The sequence below is a fragment of the Aphelocoma coerulescens genome, chromosome 14 (genome assembly GCF_041296385.1).
Source record: "Aphelocoma coerulescens isolate FSJ_1873_10779 chromosome 14, UR_Acoe_1.0, whole genome shotgun sequence".
In the NCBI taxonomy this organism is placed as follows: domain Eukaryota; kingdom Metazoa; phylum Chordata; class Aves; order Passeriformes; family Corvidae; genus Aphelocoma; species Aphelocoma coerulescens.
The window spans coordinates 8,626,303-8,641,153 of record NC_091028.1 but is presented as its reverse complement, the minus strand read 5'-3'; the positions used below and the strand labels follow the sequence as shown (position 1 = coordinate 8,641,153).

The 14,851-nt window shown below is 44.5% G+C and overlaps 1 protein-coding gene across 4 annotated transcripts in view; it reads left to right on the top strand.

Annotated features, from left to right (window-relative positions):
• RBBP6 (RB binding protein 6, ubiquitin ligase) overlaps positions 1-14,373 on the top strand; it is a 29,176-nt gene extending 14,803 nt beyond the window's left edge. For 2 of the 4 annotated variants that reach the window (XM_069030146.1, XM_069030145.1), the window contains 13 exons: positions 1,490-1,578; positions 1,699-1,795; positions 2,356-2,495; positions 3,364-3,536; positions 4,501-4,604; positions 5,048-5,409; positions 6,225-6,318; positions 6,399-6,477; positions 6,567-6,612; positions 7,725-8,087; positions 8,435-8,536; positions 9,935-11,680; positions 12,369-14,373. In XM_069030146.1, the coding sequence (XP_068886247.1) occupies positions 1,490-1,578; positions 1,699-1,795; positions 2,356-2,495; positions 3,364-3,536; positions 4,501-4,604; positions 5,048-5,409; positions 6,225-6,318; positions 6,399-6,477; positions 6,567-6,612; positions 7,725-8,087; positions 8,435-8,536; positions 9,935-11,680; positions 12,369-13,947 (4,974 nt within the window). In that variant the 3' untranslated portion in view covers positions 13,948-14,373. The remainder of the gene's footprint in view (positions 1-1,489; positions 1,579-1,698; positions 1,796-2,355; positions 2,496-3,363; positions 3,537-4,500; positions 4,605-5,047; positions 5,410-6,224; positions 6,319-6,398; positions 6,478-6,566; positions 6,613-7,724; positions 8,088-8,434; positions 8,537-9,934; positions 11,681-12,368) is intronic. The other 2 variants (XM_069030147.1, XM_069030148.1) reach the window with 1 other exon arrangement.
• Positions 14,374-14,851: the final 478 nt, after the last annotated feature.

Below are 14,851 nucleotides of genomic sequence, written 5' to 3'. Positions count from 1 at the left end.
TTGTGTACATTTGGCCAAAAAAAAACCCCAAAAACATTGTGTATATAAATATCTCTAGTTTGGAAGGTAGCCACCAAAAGAATTGGTCCCCATTAGTGCTGTCCCTAAATGTGTCCTCGGGTCTGTAACCTCATGTGAAGTTTTACTCTAAAATGTGCAAAGCTGTCCGAGGGGTGGGGCTACATATTTAAGCTTTTGAGGAAATTTAAGTATTTCAGAAAAATGCAGGAAGATGACACCAAGCGGCTCAGCACTGTTACTTCCTCTAACCGCTCAGTGCAGCCCAGCTCAGCACGGAGGCAATGTGTTAACAGTTCTCTGGTGATTATTACTATGTATGAAATGCCATATTTGAATTTTGGTCTATTCCTACTAATGTTTTGTGGCTTTTGGATGTGTTTTGTAAACCGTTTGGGTTCAAACAAATTAGTCAAGTATTATCTGTAAAGCTTTCTGTAACTGTTAATGGAAATGATTTCATAGCTGGCGATCCGGATTCTGTTACTGTGGAGAAACACTGTGTATATGAAACAACCATTTAATAAAATGTTGAAACTAGTTGGTTGCTTTTGTGAATGAATGCATACGAAACCAAACCATGAGTGCTTGAGCTGAGTGATAGGTGCTTGAAGGCCCAAGTCATTTACAGTCACTCCCTTAGACCCTGCTTGTATCTGGACTAGTGTGTAATAAAAACATTTGAACAAATATAACTTAAAAATCGGCTGGCTTCAGTAATTTGAAGATCTAGTTGTGCAGAAGGTTTATATTACAATTTGTGTGTTAAAAGGACATAGTCAACTGGAAAAAGACTGCAGGTTTTGTTCACTGTGGTTAAATCACTTCACAGGAAGAAGTTAGGAGGGGGGAACATGCAGTTTGGACTGCCTGCAGCTCCTGATGATCAAATTTCTGCTGAAAAGAATCTTTTGCCTTGCTGAGGGATTAAGCCTTTAGTCCTTTTAATACTTGTGTGTCTGAAGCTGAGTTTCAGCAAGCAAACCTAACTGCCCCACCTCTGCAGTTCTGTGTCCTTTTAATACTGCAAAATGTAAATAATGCTGCTTGTATCCATCTTAATTCCTCTTCCAGGGGAGAGCTTCTCCTGCATATAGTCTGGAGCTTAAAAATCCTGGATCCAGCGTAAAAATACTGGATATTGTGGTTTATCTACACATAGCTTCAGTCCTCTGAAGGAAATTGGATTGGTTACACAAGTCTTGCTGTAAGGTACAAACAGAGCCTAAGGTTTGAGTGCCCAAGAGTGCTCTTTTCTAGTAGGTTCTCAGGCACATAAACATCATGTCATGGCATAAGGACTCCCCAGACCATCTTCAGCACAAATCTGTTTGGTATAAGCAGCTGCTCTCATGCAAGCTCAGCTAGTGTAGTGCTGCTCTTTACAGGATTGGATGAGTGGTGTTGTCTTGGGCTGTGTGGGCTTAAATGTGTTTCTAATGTGTGTGTCAAATAATTACCTGTTGCACAGACTGCCAATCTGGCTGAAGCCAATGCTTCCGAGGAGGATAAAATAAAAGCTATGATGACACAGTCTGGCCATGAATATGATCCAGTCAAGTAAGTGTTGCTAATGTGAAACTTGTTCTTTGAAATTGATGTAAAAATTGTCGAGATGGTTTGTTTTAAACAAGAGAGACACATTAATCTCTTTTCCTTTTTTTCCCCAAAAACTTGTAGTTACATGAAGAAACCTGTGGGGCCACCTCCACCCTCGTACACCTGTTTTCGCTGTGGCAAACCTGGGCACTACATAAAGAACTGTCCAACTAATGGGGTAAGATTTGGGGGACTTGGAGGGGTGCTCAGTTTTTAATTTTTACCTGGAGAGTTACATAACATGTGAATACTCACAGTAAGAACTGTATCTTTTGGTGTGAAATACAGAGGTCACATGGCAGTGTTGCAAAACCCTTTGGATTCAAGAAAAACCTGGAATTATAAATGTAAAATTTTATTTTTGCTAGGTCAGAGGCACTAAATACTCCCATATATCTTTCTGTGTGAACCCTTGTGTATAGCTTGATATATCTCAAAATAGGTTTCTCCAAGTCCTTGAATCCAGCTCCCTCTGAACTGCTCTTTGGAGGAGGAGCAGGTTTGGGGGATTTCACCCTTAAGGTTCCTTAAGGAACCTCTTTTAAGCCAAAGAATGTCAGTGAGTTCAAAAGATTGCTCCAGCCTCTGGAACACCCTGGCTGCATTTTTTTAGGGAAAAGAGTGTCTTAGTCCAACATGCTAGGTAAGAGGAGGGGGTTAAAGGCTTTTGTGTTTAAAATAGTCGCTGAAATCTCATTTTCAGTGTGGGCCTTGAGATATGTGTGTGTTTCTTAACAGGACAAAAATTTCGAGTCTGTTCCCAGAATTAAAAAAAGCACAGGAATTCCAAGAAGTTTTATGATGGAGGTGAAGGACCCCAACACAAAGGGTGCCATGCTGACCAACACTGGGAAATACGCAATTCCAACCATAGATGCGTAAGTATGGGATTGGTTGGACTGATCCAAAAATGGAGTGAGAGAAAGCAGGCAGAAATGTGTGAGTGGCAGTGCAGCCACATCGGCCAACATCTGGAATTGTGGGGAGGAAGCACTGGCACCGTATCTCAACTTTAAAATCCATGCTGCTGCCTGACATTAAAATAAGGGGTCATGCTGCTCACACTCCTGGGAGCTGGTTAAATGTGAGGTGTGCTGAGACTATTTCTGCAGAACATTTCAGCAGGGTTTGTAATTGGGATTGTTCTCTCTGGGAGCTCATTTTGCTTCTAGTTTGTCTTTCAAAGGTTTCATGTAAAGTGTGATAAAGCAGCTGTTGGACTGTGATTCCCTCCCTCAGATGTGAAGCAGGCTCACGTTTTCCTGTAGCTATAAACTAGGGAAACACTTGTGTGTGCTAAGCACAGTGGCTGTTCTAAAATACACTTGGTAACCCTTCTGATTTCTCTCCTGGATGTCCTTTTTTGGAAGCTGTAACACAGACTTCTTTCAGATAGAAAATGTAATTACTGAGAGACCAGCTTTATCCTGAGCCTCCAATTTACATTTAGCCTCTGGCAAAGGAGAGCTGGGATTCATTTCACCTGATATGAGCTGTCAAACATTTTTCTAGTCTGAACTGATTTCTTAGTTGATCCGATGAACAGGATAGTTCAGCAGGAGAATTCCTCCCTCCCTCTTCTTGTGTTAGGGCTATAGAAAAGTAGTTCAAATTGAACAGCTGTGTTTAAGAAGGCTGATGGAGTGGGCGAAGAATTCCACATATTATCTATCTTTGATAAAATTCGAAGCTTGGAAGAGTTTTCCCTTTAACTTTTTTCTTTTGCTTTCCCCACCCTACTTCCAGGGAAGCTTATGCTATAGGAAAGAAGGAGAAGCCTCCCTTCCTACCCGAGGAGCCATCCTCCTCCTCAGAAGAAGATGATCCTATTCCAGATGAGCTGTTGTGTCTCATTTGTAAGGATATAATGACGGATGCGGTTGTTATTCCCTGCTGTGGAAACAGTTACTGTGATGAATGTAAGTGTTACTGCCAGGTTTGTTAGTTCCAAACAAATTTGATCTTCTGAGAGCAGAAATAGGAGATAAGGAAATTGCTGTGTTAGTCCTATTGAATACTCTAGTGTGTCCTGAACAGGGAAAGACTCTTTGTAGATGGTGAAAAAAAAGGCAGAAAGCTTTTTTCCCTCCTTAAGTGTCTAGTTAAATCCTCTTTACCTGCAGAAGGAAGAGGATGAGGGGAGTCCATATTAGTGCAGGTGGTTGCAGTATTAGATATTGAATGCATTTATTTTGTCCACAGCCCTTTCCCTCACACAGAATTCTGTCTGCAACTTTGGGCACTTACTGCGGTCTACAAAGAACAGAGATTGAGGCATTTCATCCACATTCTTCCCTAGAGCTGGTTAAAACCTTCAGAACTCAAACCTCCTCGTGGTTTTTTGAAATGTTTTATTCATTAACATGGAATGACTTCTTGCTATACTAGAGTGGAAGAAAGACCAGCTGAGATGTCACATACCAGTCTGCTCTGCATCTTTGCATGTTACTAGAGTGGAAGAAAGACCAGCTGAGATGTCACATACCAGTCTGCTCTGCATCTTTGCATGTTACCACAGTGAAATATTGACCCTCTGCTGTGTGCTAGAAACTTCTGTAGTATTTCAGAATGGTTTGGGTTGGAAGGAACCTTATACCTTGTCTCATTCCAACCTCCCTGCCATGGTCAGGGAGGTCTTCCACTAGACCAGGTTGCTCCAAGCCCCGTTCAACCTGGCCTTGAACACTTCCAGGGATGCCACAGCTTCTCTGGGCAACCTGTTCCTGTGCCAATTTTTTGCATTACAGAACATTTACAGTTTCATGCTTTCCATTCAAGACCATATTCCCCCTTTAATCATATGCTTGTTTTTGTAATTAATGAGAACCAAAAAAGTTTGCTCAGTTTGCCTAAAAACTACTTTGATATTCTAATTATTCCCAGGTATTAGAACAGCACTGCTGGAGTCTGAGGAACACACATGCCCTACCTGCCATCAGACAGATGTTTCTCCCGATGCTTTAATCGCCAACAAGTTTCTGCGCCAGGTAATGTGGTGACTTTAGCCTGAACTCTTTGTTAGAAAAATCTATTTGTAAAGAGCTGAAAGGGACGAAAATATTAGTTTAGATCTCCTTAAGCAAGGCTGAACTAAACAAGGCTAAGTTTACTTTTCAAATACATTATCTGTTTTTACAGAAACCTATGGCTCATTAGAGAGCATCTGGTAAATTCAGGACAAACTTATGTTTAGTGGGATGTCCTCACTTTCAAATTGGGTGTTAACAGCAAAGTACTTTTAATCCAGAGACTCTGAGGTACCAGTCATTGATACCACAGTTTGACGGAGTGTGTTCATAGCTATGTGTTGGTTGGGTTTAGGATTAATAGCACTTACAGGAACACAGTGATTTACCTCTTAAGGTTGCTTTTGTTCATATTTCTACTGAAGTTTGTTGTCACCTTTTCAAGCATGTTTCCCTATTTCTAGGCTGTCAACAACTTCAAAAATGAAACTGGCTACACAAAAAGGCTCCGTAAGATTCAGCAGCAGCAGCAGCAACAGCAGCAGCAGCAGCTGCCACCGCCACCACCACCGCCACCGCCCCCCCTGATGCGGCAAACGATAACGCGCAACCTGCAGCCACTGATGCGGCCGGCCATGGCCAGGCAGCAGGACCCGCTCATGATCCCGCTGGCCTCCCTGGCTTCCCGCTCCGCCCTCTCATCCTTGGGCCCTGGGCCGTCCATGGCAGCTGGGCTGCCAGTGAATCCGTCTTCTGTGGTTGTCTCTGATCTCCCTTCAGCAGTGTCCCTTTCTCTCCGTGGGGAAAAGCCAGATGGACCTTTTCGGTAAGGAAATCTGGAGATCAACAGGAGTATAAAAGAAATTAAAATGCTTAGGTTAGATTCTTCTTGAGCTTCCCAGCTAGCACCTTATGTATCATTAGTGACAGCTGCAGGTCGTTGTGGAAGTTGTGATTTTGTTTTTACTTGGAATGAGGACACTTTGGTAAGTAGAACCTGTACTTCATGCAAGAATTTTCTTGGCAGTATTTCTGTTTGGTTTCGTTACCAGTCACTCAGTGAAGGTTTGCCCTGAAGGAGGGACTGTTTCTGATTTGAAGTGGCCAGTCATTCCTAGAGTAGCCATTGAGTTCCATCAGACCTCAGTGTCTCATTAATTTCTCTTTAGTACTGAGGAAGTAATATTTCCATGCAAAAATCTGTACCAGTGTTAGGGGTTATATCCTTTAATCCTGCTGCCTTGGATGCACAGAGCCACTGTGTCCAGAGGGCTGCCAGGCTCAGCTGTGCCATCAGTACAAGGATCACAATTCAGAGGAGCCTCTAAGGCAGTCTCTGAACCAGCACAGAAACATTTTCTAATGGAATTTCAGTTCTTGTATCTTCCAGTGCATGGGTTATATGGATTCTCATCCTTTCAAGTGCTGCTTAATCAACTATTTTTCCAGAGAGCTTGCTCTCTGTATGGCTTCCTCTGGAGCCTGCCAACTTCATAGGTGTAAATCTGGTGATTATTTTAAAATATTTTTTTCATTAAGTGAAATCAGCCTTTTCTCTCCTTGGACTTTATATTTCAAAATACGTACTATATTTCACTTCAAAGCAGTATTTCAATAATAAATAATGTGTTGTTTTTGTAGCGATGCTGATGCTGTTTTGCCTCCTGCTCTGATGACTGCTGCTGAGCTTTCCAAATCTTCCCCTTTATCAATCAGCAGTTTGTTGGAAGAGAAGGTAAATTTTATTTCAACTCATACAATGGTTCTTATGTTCTAGTAGAGCTTGTTTTGTGACTGTCTGCATTTATTCCCAAGGGCTATCAGGTTCCTGTACTGAGACAACCAGCGATACCAAGTCTTCTGGGCCCTCAAGGACAATCAATACCCACAACTGGTAAGAAACTACAATTTTAGAATTTCTTCTAAAAATTGTCTTCAGATAAACTTACTGGGATTTTTTTTTTCCTGTCCCTGCTGCAACAGGTCATCCAATGAGAGCTGGTGCACTTCGCCGGCCAGGCTGGGAACTGTAAGTATTCAACAGAAATTCAATGTATTACTAGTTGTAACTGGTTAAATTAGTCTGTAACACATCACTTAGACAACAGCTGATTTATAATGAAATAATAGTTGTGGAGAATACAAGTGGTAATTAATTTTCAAATGGCTTAATTTAAATTAGCTTTAACAAAGGGGACCTGTGCTTACAGTGAGATTATTGAAAAATAAAACTCCAGAACATAATTGAAAAGAAGATTCTGAATAATGAACACTTTTTGAGGAAACCAAAATTACATGTAAAAATCAAATGTAATTAAAAGATCAGATGGAAAAGCACCCTTTTGATTACTGACTGAATAGGGCTGAAGAAATTGATTTCCCAGTAGAAATCAGCCTCCAACATTCTTTCTTAACAACTTAGTTGATACTGATTGAGAAAATTATTGAAAAATTAGAGGCTGTTATTTTTATGACAGTTTTATATTTCTGCAGTTTAGTCATCTCAAAATGCCAACCTGCTTTTTCTCATTGGAGAGAGGAGCCTGTTTATCTGTTATTGCAGTGTCAAATCGGTCCTCATTTGTTAGAGATTTGTTACAGCCAGGTTGTAAGGGTCTGTTTTTATAGGCAGAAAGATAAATCAAAACAAAATCCAAGATCCATCCCCCAGATTATCTAAAATCTCAAATCCACTAAACAAGAAAAAAAAACAGTTCAGAGACAAGAACAGGCCAAATACCGCAGGAGCTCAGGAAGCAAATGTGGGAGAGCTTAGGAGAGGTCTGAGAGGTGAGTTAATTCCTGTGCAGTGCTTGGAAGCTCGGGAGTGTGGAGCTCAAGGTGTATCCAGGAGGGGCAGAGGAGCAGTGGGTGCTTGGCTCGTGGGAGATGGGGGTCTCATGGCAGCCTCGCCCGCAGTCCCAAAGCTGAGTGTAAGGAGAGAAGGCTGAGGGAGCTGCTGGGGCGAGGATGTGCAAGGCAAGTACGAGGCTCCAGGACTGAGTGTAGTCTCAAGTGAACAGAAAGCCGGAGACCAGTGAGAACCAGGAGTGCTCCCACCGTGCTGCTGCTTCGCTTTCCTCTGTACGCTCAGGGCAGGCTGTGACAAACAGTGACACGTGTTTTTGGGTTTCTTTAAAGTTCAAATCGAGGACGCCCGCACAGTGACCGTGCCCAAAGGACTCAGGCCCCATCACTGCCAGCATCAGCACCAGTCTTTGTGCCTGTGCCTCCACCTCCCTTGTATCCTCCACCACCCCATGCACTTCCTCTTCCTCCGGGGGTACCACCACCACAGTTTCCTCCTCAGTTTCCACCTGGGCAGCCTCCATCCGCTGGGTACACTGTCCCCCCTCCCGGATATCCCCCAGCTCCTGCAAACATGTCATCAGCTTGGGTCCCAACAGCAGTGCCAGCGGCTCATTCAAACACCATCCCAACGACACAAGCACCTCCTCTCTCTAGGGAGGAGTTTTACAGAGAGCAACGGAGGCTTAAAGAGGAGTAAGTATTTGGCTCGCTAACGTTGCCTTGTTTTCATGTCTGTATCGGGGGAGCGTTTTGGACTGAGGTTACGCTAAAGTGCATCTGACCTAAGCAAAAGGGACATAGTGTTTCTTCCAGTATACTTTTTCATTGCAGATGGTAAATATGCAAAGCTAAACCAAGACAAATGTAATTCTAAAACTTTTCCTAAAACCTGTAGGAACTGTTTTTGCTTAAATAGGATGTTCACCTTTTGCATTGCATGCAGTAAACATTTTCTCATATTGGCCATGTTTTGTTTCTTGATGTCTTTTGTAATAAAGGTCAAACTATAATTGTAATAAAGGTCAAACTTATTTTAACAGGGAAAAGAAAAAGTCCAAACTTGATGAGTTTACAAATGATTTTGCTAAGGAATTGATGGAATATAAAAAGATTCAAAAGGAGCGTAGGCGTTCGTTTTCCAGGTAACTGCTTTACATGTCCGTAATGGAGAAGCAGATTGTCTAGAGGAATCAGGAGGAGTTCCACTCCACCTCCCTGTCGTTAGATGGATTGGATGATTGAGGGATGAGCAGTGGCAGGAGTGTCATACGCAGGTTATTGACTCCAGTGTGGCAGAGATTCAGGTGACTGAATTAGCGTTGGGCAGCAGGCACTGAGGAGTGTTAAGGGTCTGTTTTGCTAAGGTGTATCTGCAGTGGTGTCCTTCACTGCCGGACAGCCCTGAGGGCACCAGGAACAGAATAGCTGTAAGGGCTGGATTTTCAGCGTCTCGCTATTCTGATTGTAACCAAGCACTCCAAGCAGTTTGGAGGAGATAGGTGAGAGAAATTGTCCTTATTTCTGATTTTGTCCATCTCATATGGATACATGAGATGTTTGAACCTGGACTGCAGTCTGGGGGCTTTCACTTGTTTGTTGACATTGTTAAACTTTTCTTGGGAATTAAAAGCTCAGACTTATTTGTAAGGAAATCTGAAATTGGTGAGGGACTTGGAGAGAAGGAATGATGCTAATGAATGTATGAATCATGTGAAATGATTCATTAAAAAGTAGTAGAAGAAAAATATGAGGGTAGCTGCTGTTTTCTGTCCCCAGAAATCCCTTGGGCAGGAGTAGTTGTTAGCATTGCTGTCAGGAGATTTCCCAGTCATGGCACTGGGGCATGTGACTAGAGACTGAGGTCAGAAGATTTTGGATGGGATTTTTCCTGGAATGCCATCACTTGCCTTGGCTCGAGCTGGAGGGATGTGCAGGATGTTGTTGGGACACCTGCCTGGCAGTGTGGTTCCACAGGCCTGTCTGTAGGTCCTTTGCAGTATTAGGATTGTGCATCCTATCCAAATTCCCAGAAAAGGGTGAAGATAACTAGACCGAGCTGGCGTTTTAACATTGGGCTTTGCTGTCTTCAGGCCAAGTGGTGTTTTCTCAATGTCTGATTCTGCACTGTAGCCACTCAGATTTGCTCTTTTTTGCATCTTACTGCAACAAAAATGATTTGCACTGCATGTGGTTGCCAAGTAGTGACAAATGTGCGTGTTCCCGTACCAGTAGAGGCCAGTGTAAGCACCTGAAATCTGTCTGTAGCTCTCGTAGCTCATGTGATAGAGTGAGTGGAAGTGGACTGACCCTTCTGTGTGTTCTGACACTAACAAAGCAGCAGCTGTTCTGTCTTGTGAGCAGAAACTTTTACATGTTATCAAGTTCTTCAATTTGCAGTAGCTTTATGTCAGCAGCTGAAAGAAGCTTTGACATAAGCATGTGGAGAGGAAAGAAAAAGTAAATGTGGGAGGAAAAGATTTGAGGAGAATGACTGTTAGGAATTAACTTCATTTATTTTTTTTGTGTTGTGTTTTTTTAAGGTCCAAGTCTCCCTATAGTGCTTCATCTTACTCTAGAAGCTCGTACACCTACTCCAAGTCACGCTCAGGTTCGTCACGCTCCCGCTCCTACTCGCGCTCCTTTAGCCGCTCCCATTCCCGCTCCTACTCGCGGTCGCCGCCGTATCAGAGACGAGGCAAAGGGAAGAGTCGGAACTACCGCTCCCGGTCACGGTCCCACGGCTATCACCGCTCCCGCTCCCGCTCGCCCCCGTACAGGCGCTACCACTCCCGCTCCAGGTCTCCGGTGTTCAGAGGCCAGTCCCCCACCAAACGGACTGTCCCGCAGGGTGAGGCCGAGCGCGAGTACTTCAACCGCTACAGAGAGGTCCCCCCGTATGACATGAAGGCTTACTATGGCCGCTCGGTGGACTTCAGAGACCCCTTTGAGAAGGAGAGATACAGAGAGTGGGAGAGGAACTACCGAGAGTGGTACGAGAAGTTTTACAAGGGCTATGCTGTGGGCGCTCAGCCACGGCCTCCGGTGAACAGAGAGAACTTCTCTCCAGAAAGGTTTGGTCCACCTGGGACCAGACGAGAGAATTCACCATATGCTCGGGGACGGCGGGAGGAGTATCCCGCTGGGCAGAGCCACAGGAATCGTAATATAGCTGGAAACTATCCTGAAAAGCCTGGGAGAGAGAGCCATGGCATCAAAGATCCTACAAAATCAAAAGAGAAGGAGGTGGAAAATCCACTGGGAGATGGCAAAGGCAATAAACATAAAAAACACCGGAAGAGAAGAAAAGGGGATGAGAATGAAGGATTTCCCAATGTTGAGCTGTTAGAAGGGGCAAGAAAACCAAGAGAGCCAGTTCCAACAGAAGATGCTAAAGCAGACTCTCTATTCATGCTGCCAAGCAGGGATGATGCCACCCCTGTAAGGGATGAGCCCATGGAAGCAGATTCCATTGCTTTTAAACCAGTGTCTGAAAAGGAGAAAAAGGAGAAGGATAAGCCAAAAGCGAAGATTGAGAAGACAAAGCGGAAAGTTGAAGTGGCGGCTGCTCCGAAGAAAGACAACGTCGCGAAACCAGCTAAAGCTTCCCAGGAAAAGGTAGACCCCGATCGCGAAAAATCCCCTCGAACAGAACCTCCTGTGAAAAAAGTCAAGGAAGAGCTGCCAAAGACAGACAGTGTTAAAACCTCTTCCTCTCAGAAGGATGAGAAGGCTGTTGGTACCCCACGGAAGGCTCATCCCAAAGTGGCAAAGGATCACCCAGAAACCAGACCAGCCAAGGAGGAGAAGGCAAAGAAAGAGCATCCTAAAGAAGCCAAGGCAGAGAAGCCCTCCAGCAAGGAGGATAAGTCAAAAAAACCTGCTGAGAAAAGCAAACTTTCCGATGCCAAACCTGAGAAAAGGAAAAGAAAAGCAGAGGAAAAGGTTGATAAAGAACATGAAGCGGCTTCCACAAAGGCCTCTAAACCCGAAACCGCAGAATTGAAAACATCGCCCAAGGGGAAGGCTGAGACCGAGGGGGAAAAAGGAGAGTGGACACCAGAAAAGGATAAAGCTGCTTTTCTTAACAACCCGTCCAAAAAGATTAAACTTAACCGAGAAACTGGAAAAAAGATTGTGAGCGGAGAAAATGTGCCACCTGGAAAAGAAGCTGTGGAGAAACCTGAGCCCAGCAGCAGCAAAGTTAAAGCGGAAAAGGCAAAGGGAAAAGCAAGAAGGAAAGTGACGGCAGCTGATGGCGCTAGCTCAACTCTTGTGGATTACACCAGGTACCTCAGCAGTTCTTTTCCTTTTCTTTCTTTCCTCCTCTGTGCCTCCAATTCTTTATGGTGCCTAATGAAAGGAACAGCTGAATTTATGCTAAATGAGGGAATAATCCATAATCTTCCTTGTGAAACTGTACTTGGGTCAAACTCCGATGTTGTTAAGGAAAACGAGCGGTTTGTACTGCACAGGAAATTGGTAGGGTTAGTTCATTGGTGATGCAAACTCAAAACATTTTAAGACATTTGTTGGAGACTTCAGATAGTGTCTTGGTAGTCTAAAAAGCTTTTAAAATGTCCATTTTTCTAAGGAAGAACACTGGGACATGGGGATAAAACTTTGGCTATCTGTACCTCTCCATAATTGCTTGCTTTCATGTTGAAAGAAGAATGGATATCTAATTTATCTGCCATTGGGAGAAATAGGACATGGAGGAATTACCAGATCAGACAGTCCCTAATCTGATAATCTTGTGTCTTTGTTAATTAAATATATAGTAGCAAGATACTAAATTAATTGATGGCTCATAATCTCAGCCTGTGGACTCAGCCCTTCTCTTGTCTGTTCCCGTAATTGAACATCCTTGGGAAAAATGCTGAGAGTTTAGAATTGAAACACAAGCCAGTTAATAAAATGTTCTCAAAGCTGGCTGTGTGTGCATCCCGTTACAAATGTCTGTGTTTTTCCTCCCAGCACGAGTTCCACTGGGGGAAGCCCTGTAAGGAAGCCTGAGGAGAAGCCAGACACCAAACGAACTGTCATTAAGACCCTGGAGGAGTATAACAACGACATAACAGCCCCTGCTGAGGATGTCATTATCATGATCCAGGTCCCTCAATCCAAGTGGGATAAAGATGACTTTGAGTCTGAAGAGGAAGACATCAAATCCACCACCCAGATGCCCCCAAGTGTAGGAAAACCTGCCAGTGTTATCAAACCTGTGAGTGCAAAGGCACCAAACCCCCTCAAACACACTGAAAAGGAGATAGAGCCTCTGGAGAAAACACAGAAAGCTGCAAAAGAGGTGAGTTATGAAAGCGCCCAACACGATGCCAAGAGTTCAAAAAGTTCCGTGTCAAGTGAAAAGGGCAAAACCAAAGACCGGGATCATTCTTTGTCAGACAAGGACAGTTCTGAGAAGAGGAAGAGCAGTGTTCAGCCAGAAAAAGAGCACTCAGAACGTGCAGCTGAGCAAGGAAATGGAAAAACTATATCTCAATCTTCCAAAGATGGCAGATCTTCAGAGAAACACGATAGTGGCCGTGGCTCCACTGCGAAGGACTTCACTCCCAACCGAGACAAGAAGTCTGACCATGATGGCAGCAGGGAGCATTCGAGTTCCAAGCGCAGGGATGAGAAGAGTGAATCAGCACGGAGGAAAGACTCCCCATCCCGGATCAGAGACTCCACAGCAGTGCAGAAGAGCAAACCGAGAGAGGAGCGTGTGGAGCCGCCCAAAAAGGGCCCTGTGGAGGCCAAGCGGAGCAGCTACAGCCCCCCGCGGGAGCGCAAGCCCACGGAGCATAAGGCTGTGCATGACTCCAAGCGCCCCGCCGAGGAACACAAACCTCCGGATAAAAACCCAGGGAAGGAGAAAGAGAAAGAGAAGCATGTACCAGAAGTCAAGAGCAATAAGGAGAAAGAGCCAGGTGGGAATAAACCACCTGTGAAACAGGACTCGCCAGAAGTTAAAGTGGAAAAGGAGAATGTGGCGGGTCAGAGCGATAAAGGTGCGGCGAAGCCAAAGCCGCCGGTGAGCAGCGCCGCACGCCTCTCGTCTGACCTCACCCGCGAGACCGACGAGGCTGCCTTTGTGCCAGACTACAACGAGAGCGACAGCGAGAGCAATGTGTCTGCAAAGGAAGAGGAGGCCGCAGGGAAAACGCCCAAGGAAGCGAAGGAAAAGGCTGTGGATAAGGTGAAAGAGGAGGCAGCGGTCCCGGCTCCCACCGAGCAGACGGAGGTGGGCAGGAGCCAGAGCCAGAGCAGCCCCAGCGTCAGCCGCAGCCGCAGCCACAGCCCCTCCGAGAGCCAGACACGGAGCCACAGCAGCAGTGCCAGCTCAGGGGAGAGTCAGGACAGCAAGAAAAAGAAGAAAAAGAAAGAGAAGAAGAAGCACAAGAAGCACAAGAAACACAAGAAGCATAAGAAACATGTGGGAAATGAAACAGAATTGGAAAAGAGCCAAAAACACAAACACAAGAAGAAAAAATCGAAGAAGAGCAAAGATAAAGAGAAAGATGACCAAAAAGTGAAATCTGTCACAACATAAACCGACAGATAATGAAAAAATGACTTAATTACTAAGTCATCTGTAAGAATTTTGTTAAAATGTAAACGACTTCAAGCGTTGTAAATAATGACATGAAAGACCCTGTGCTGCACTTAAAATATTGCTGCTTGATTATTTGATTTTTACATCAGAGCTTTATAAAAGTGAACATTTTGTACAGAATTGTGAGTTGTGACCATGTAACATGAAAGGTTTTGCTGGGGCATCTTCTTTTTAACCACCATTAATTAGTTTGGGTGGAGTTTACTGTACTGTGAAGATTTTCACATTCGGGTTTTTTTTAATTGCCTGGCAGAAGCAGCTGGTACCAGTTACCAAACACCGGCGGATGAAATGCAGAATACATTACATCCCTGTTATGTCACTTTTTGATTACAATAAAAAAGTTTTCAGTAAATGACCAAATGTGAGATTTCCAGTGGGAGTTGCACATGAGCAGGGAGCATCCCTTCCTGGCCAGGTTGGATGGGGCTTGGAGCAGCCTGGTCTAGTGGAAGGTGTCCCTGCTCAAGGCAGAGGGGTGGGACTGGGTGGGCTTTAAAGTTCTTCCAGCCCAAACTGTTCCAGGATTCTAACAGTAGTGCCAGAGAAAAAGCTTGCTGGGAACTATTGTGTGGGAAAAATAACTTTAAAAGGGGTTTAATTTTGAAAGAACTGGCAGGACCTGCCCTGGTGGAGGGTGAGGAGGTGCTGGGGGTGGTGTGCTGCTCCATGTGCCAAGGAGCTAGGAGTCTGTAGGGTAGAATGTGGGATGTGGCCCCAAAGCTGCAGCCCCTCTTAGAACTGGCACTGACTGCTTAAAGTTACACACAAAGCTGTCACGTGGCTGCTTTGTTCTGGTTTGTTAGGAAAGCTATTGTCCCTTGGGCTTGGAACTGTGTGG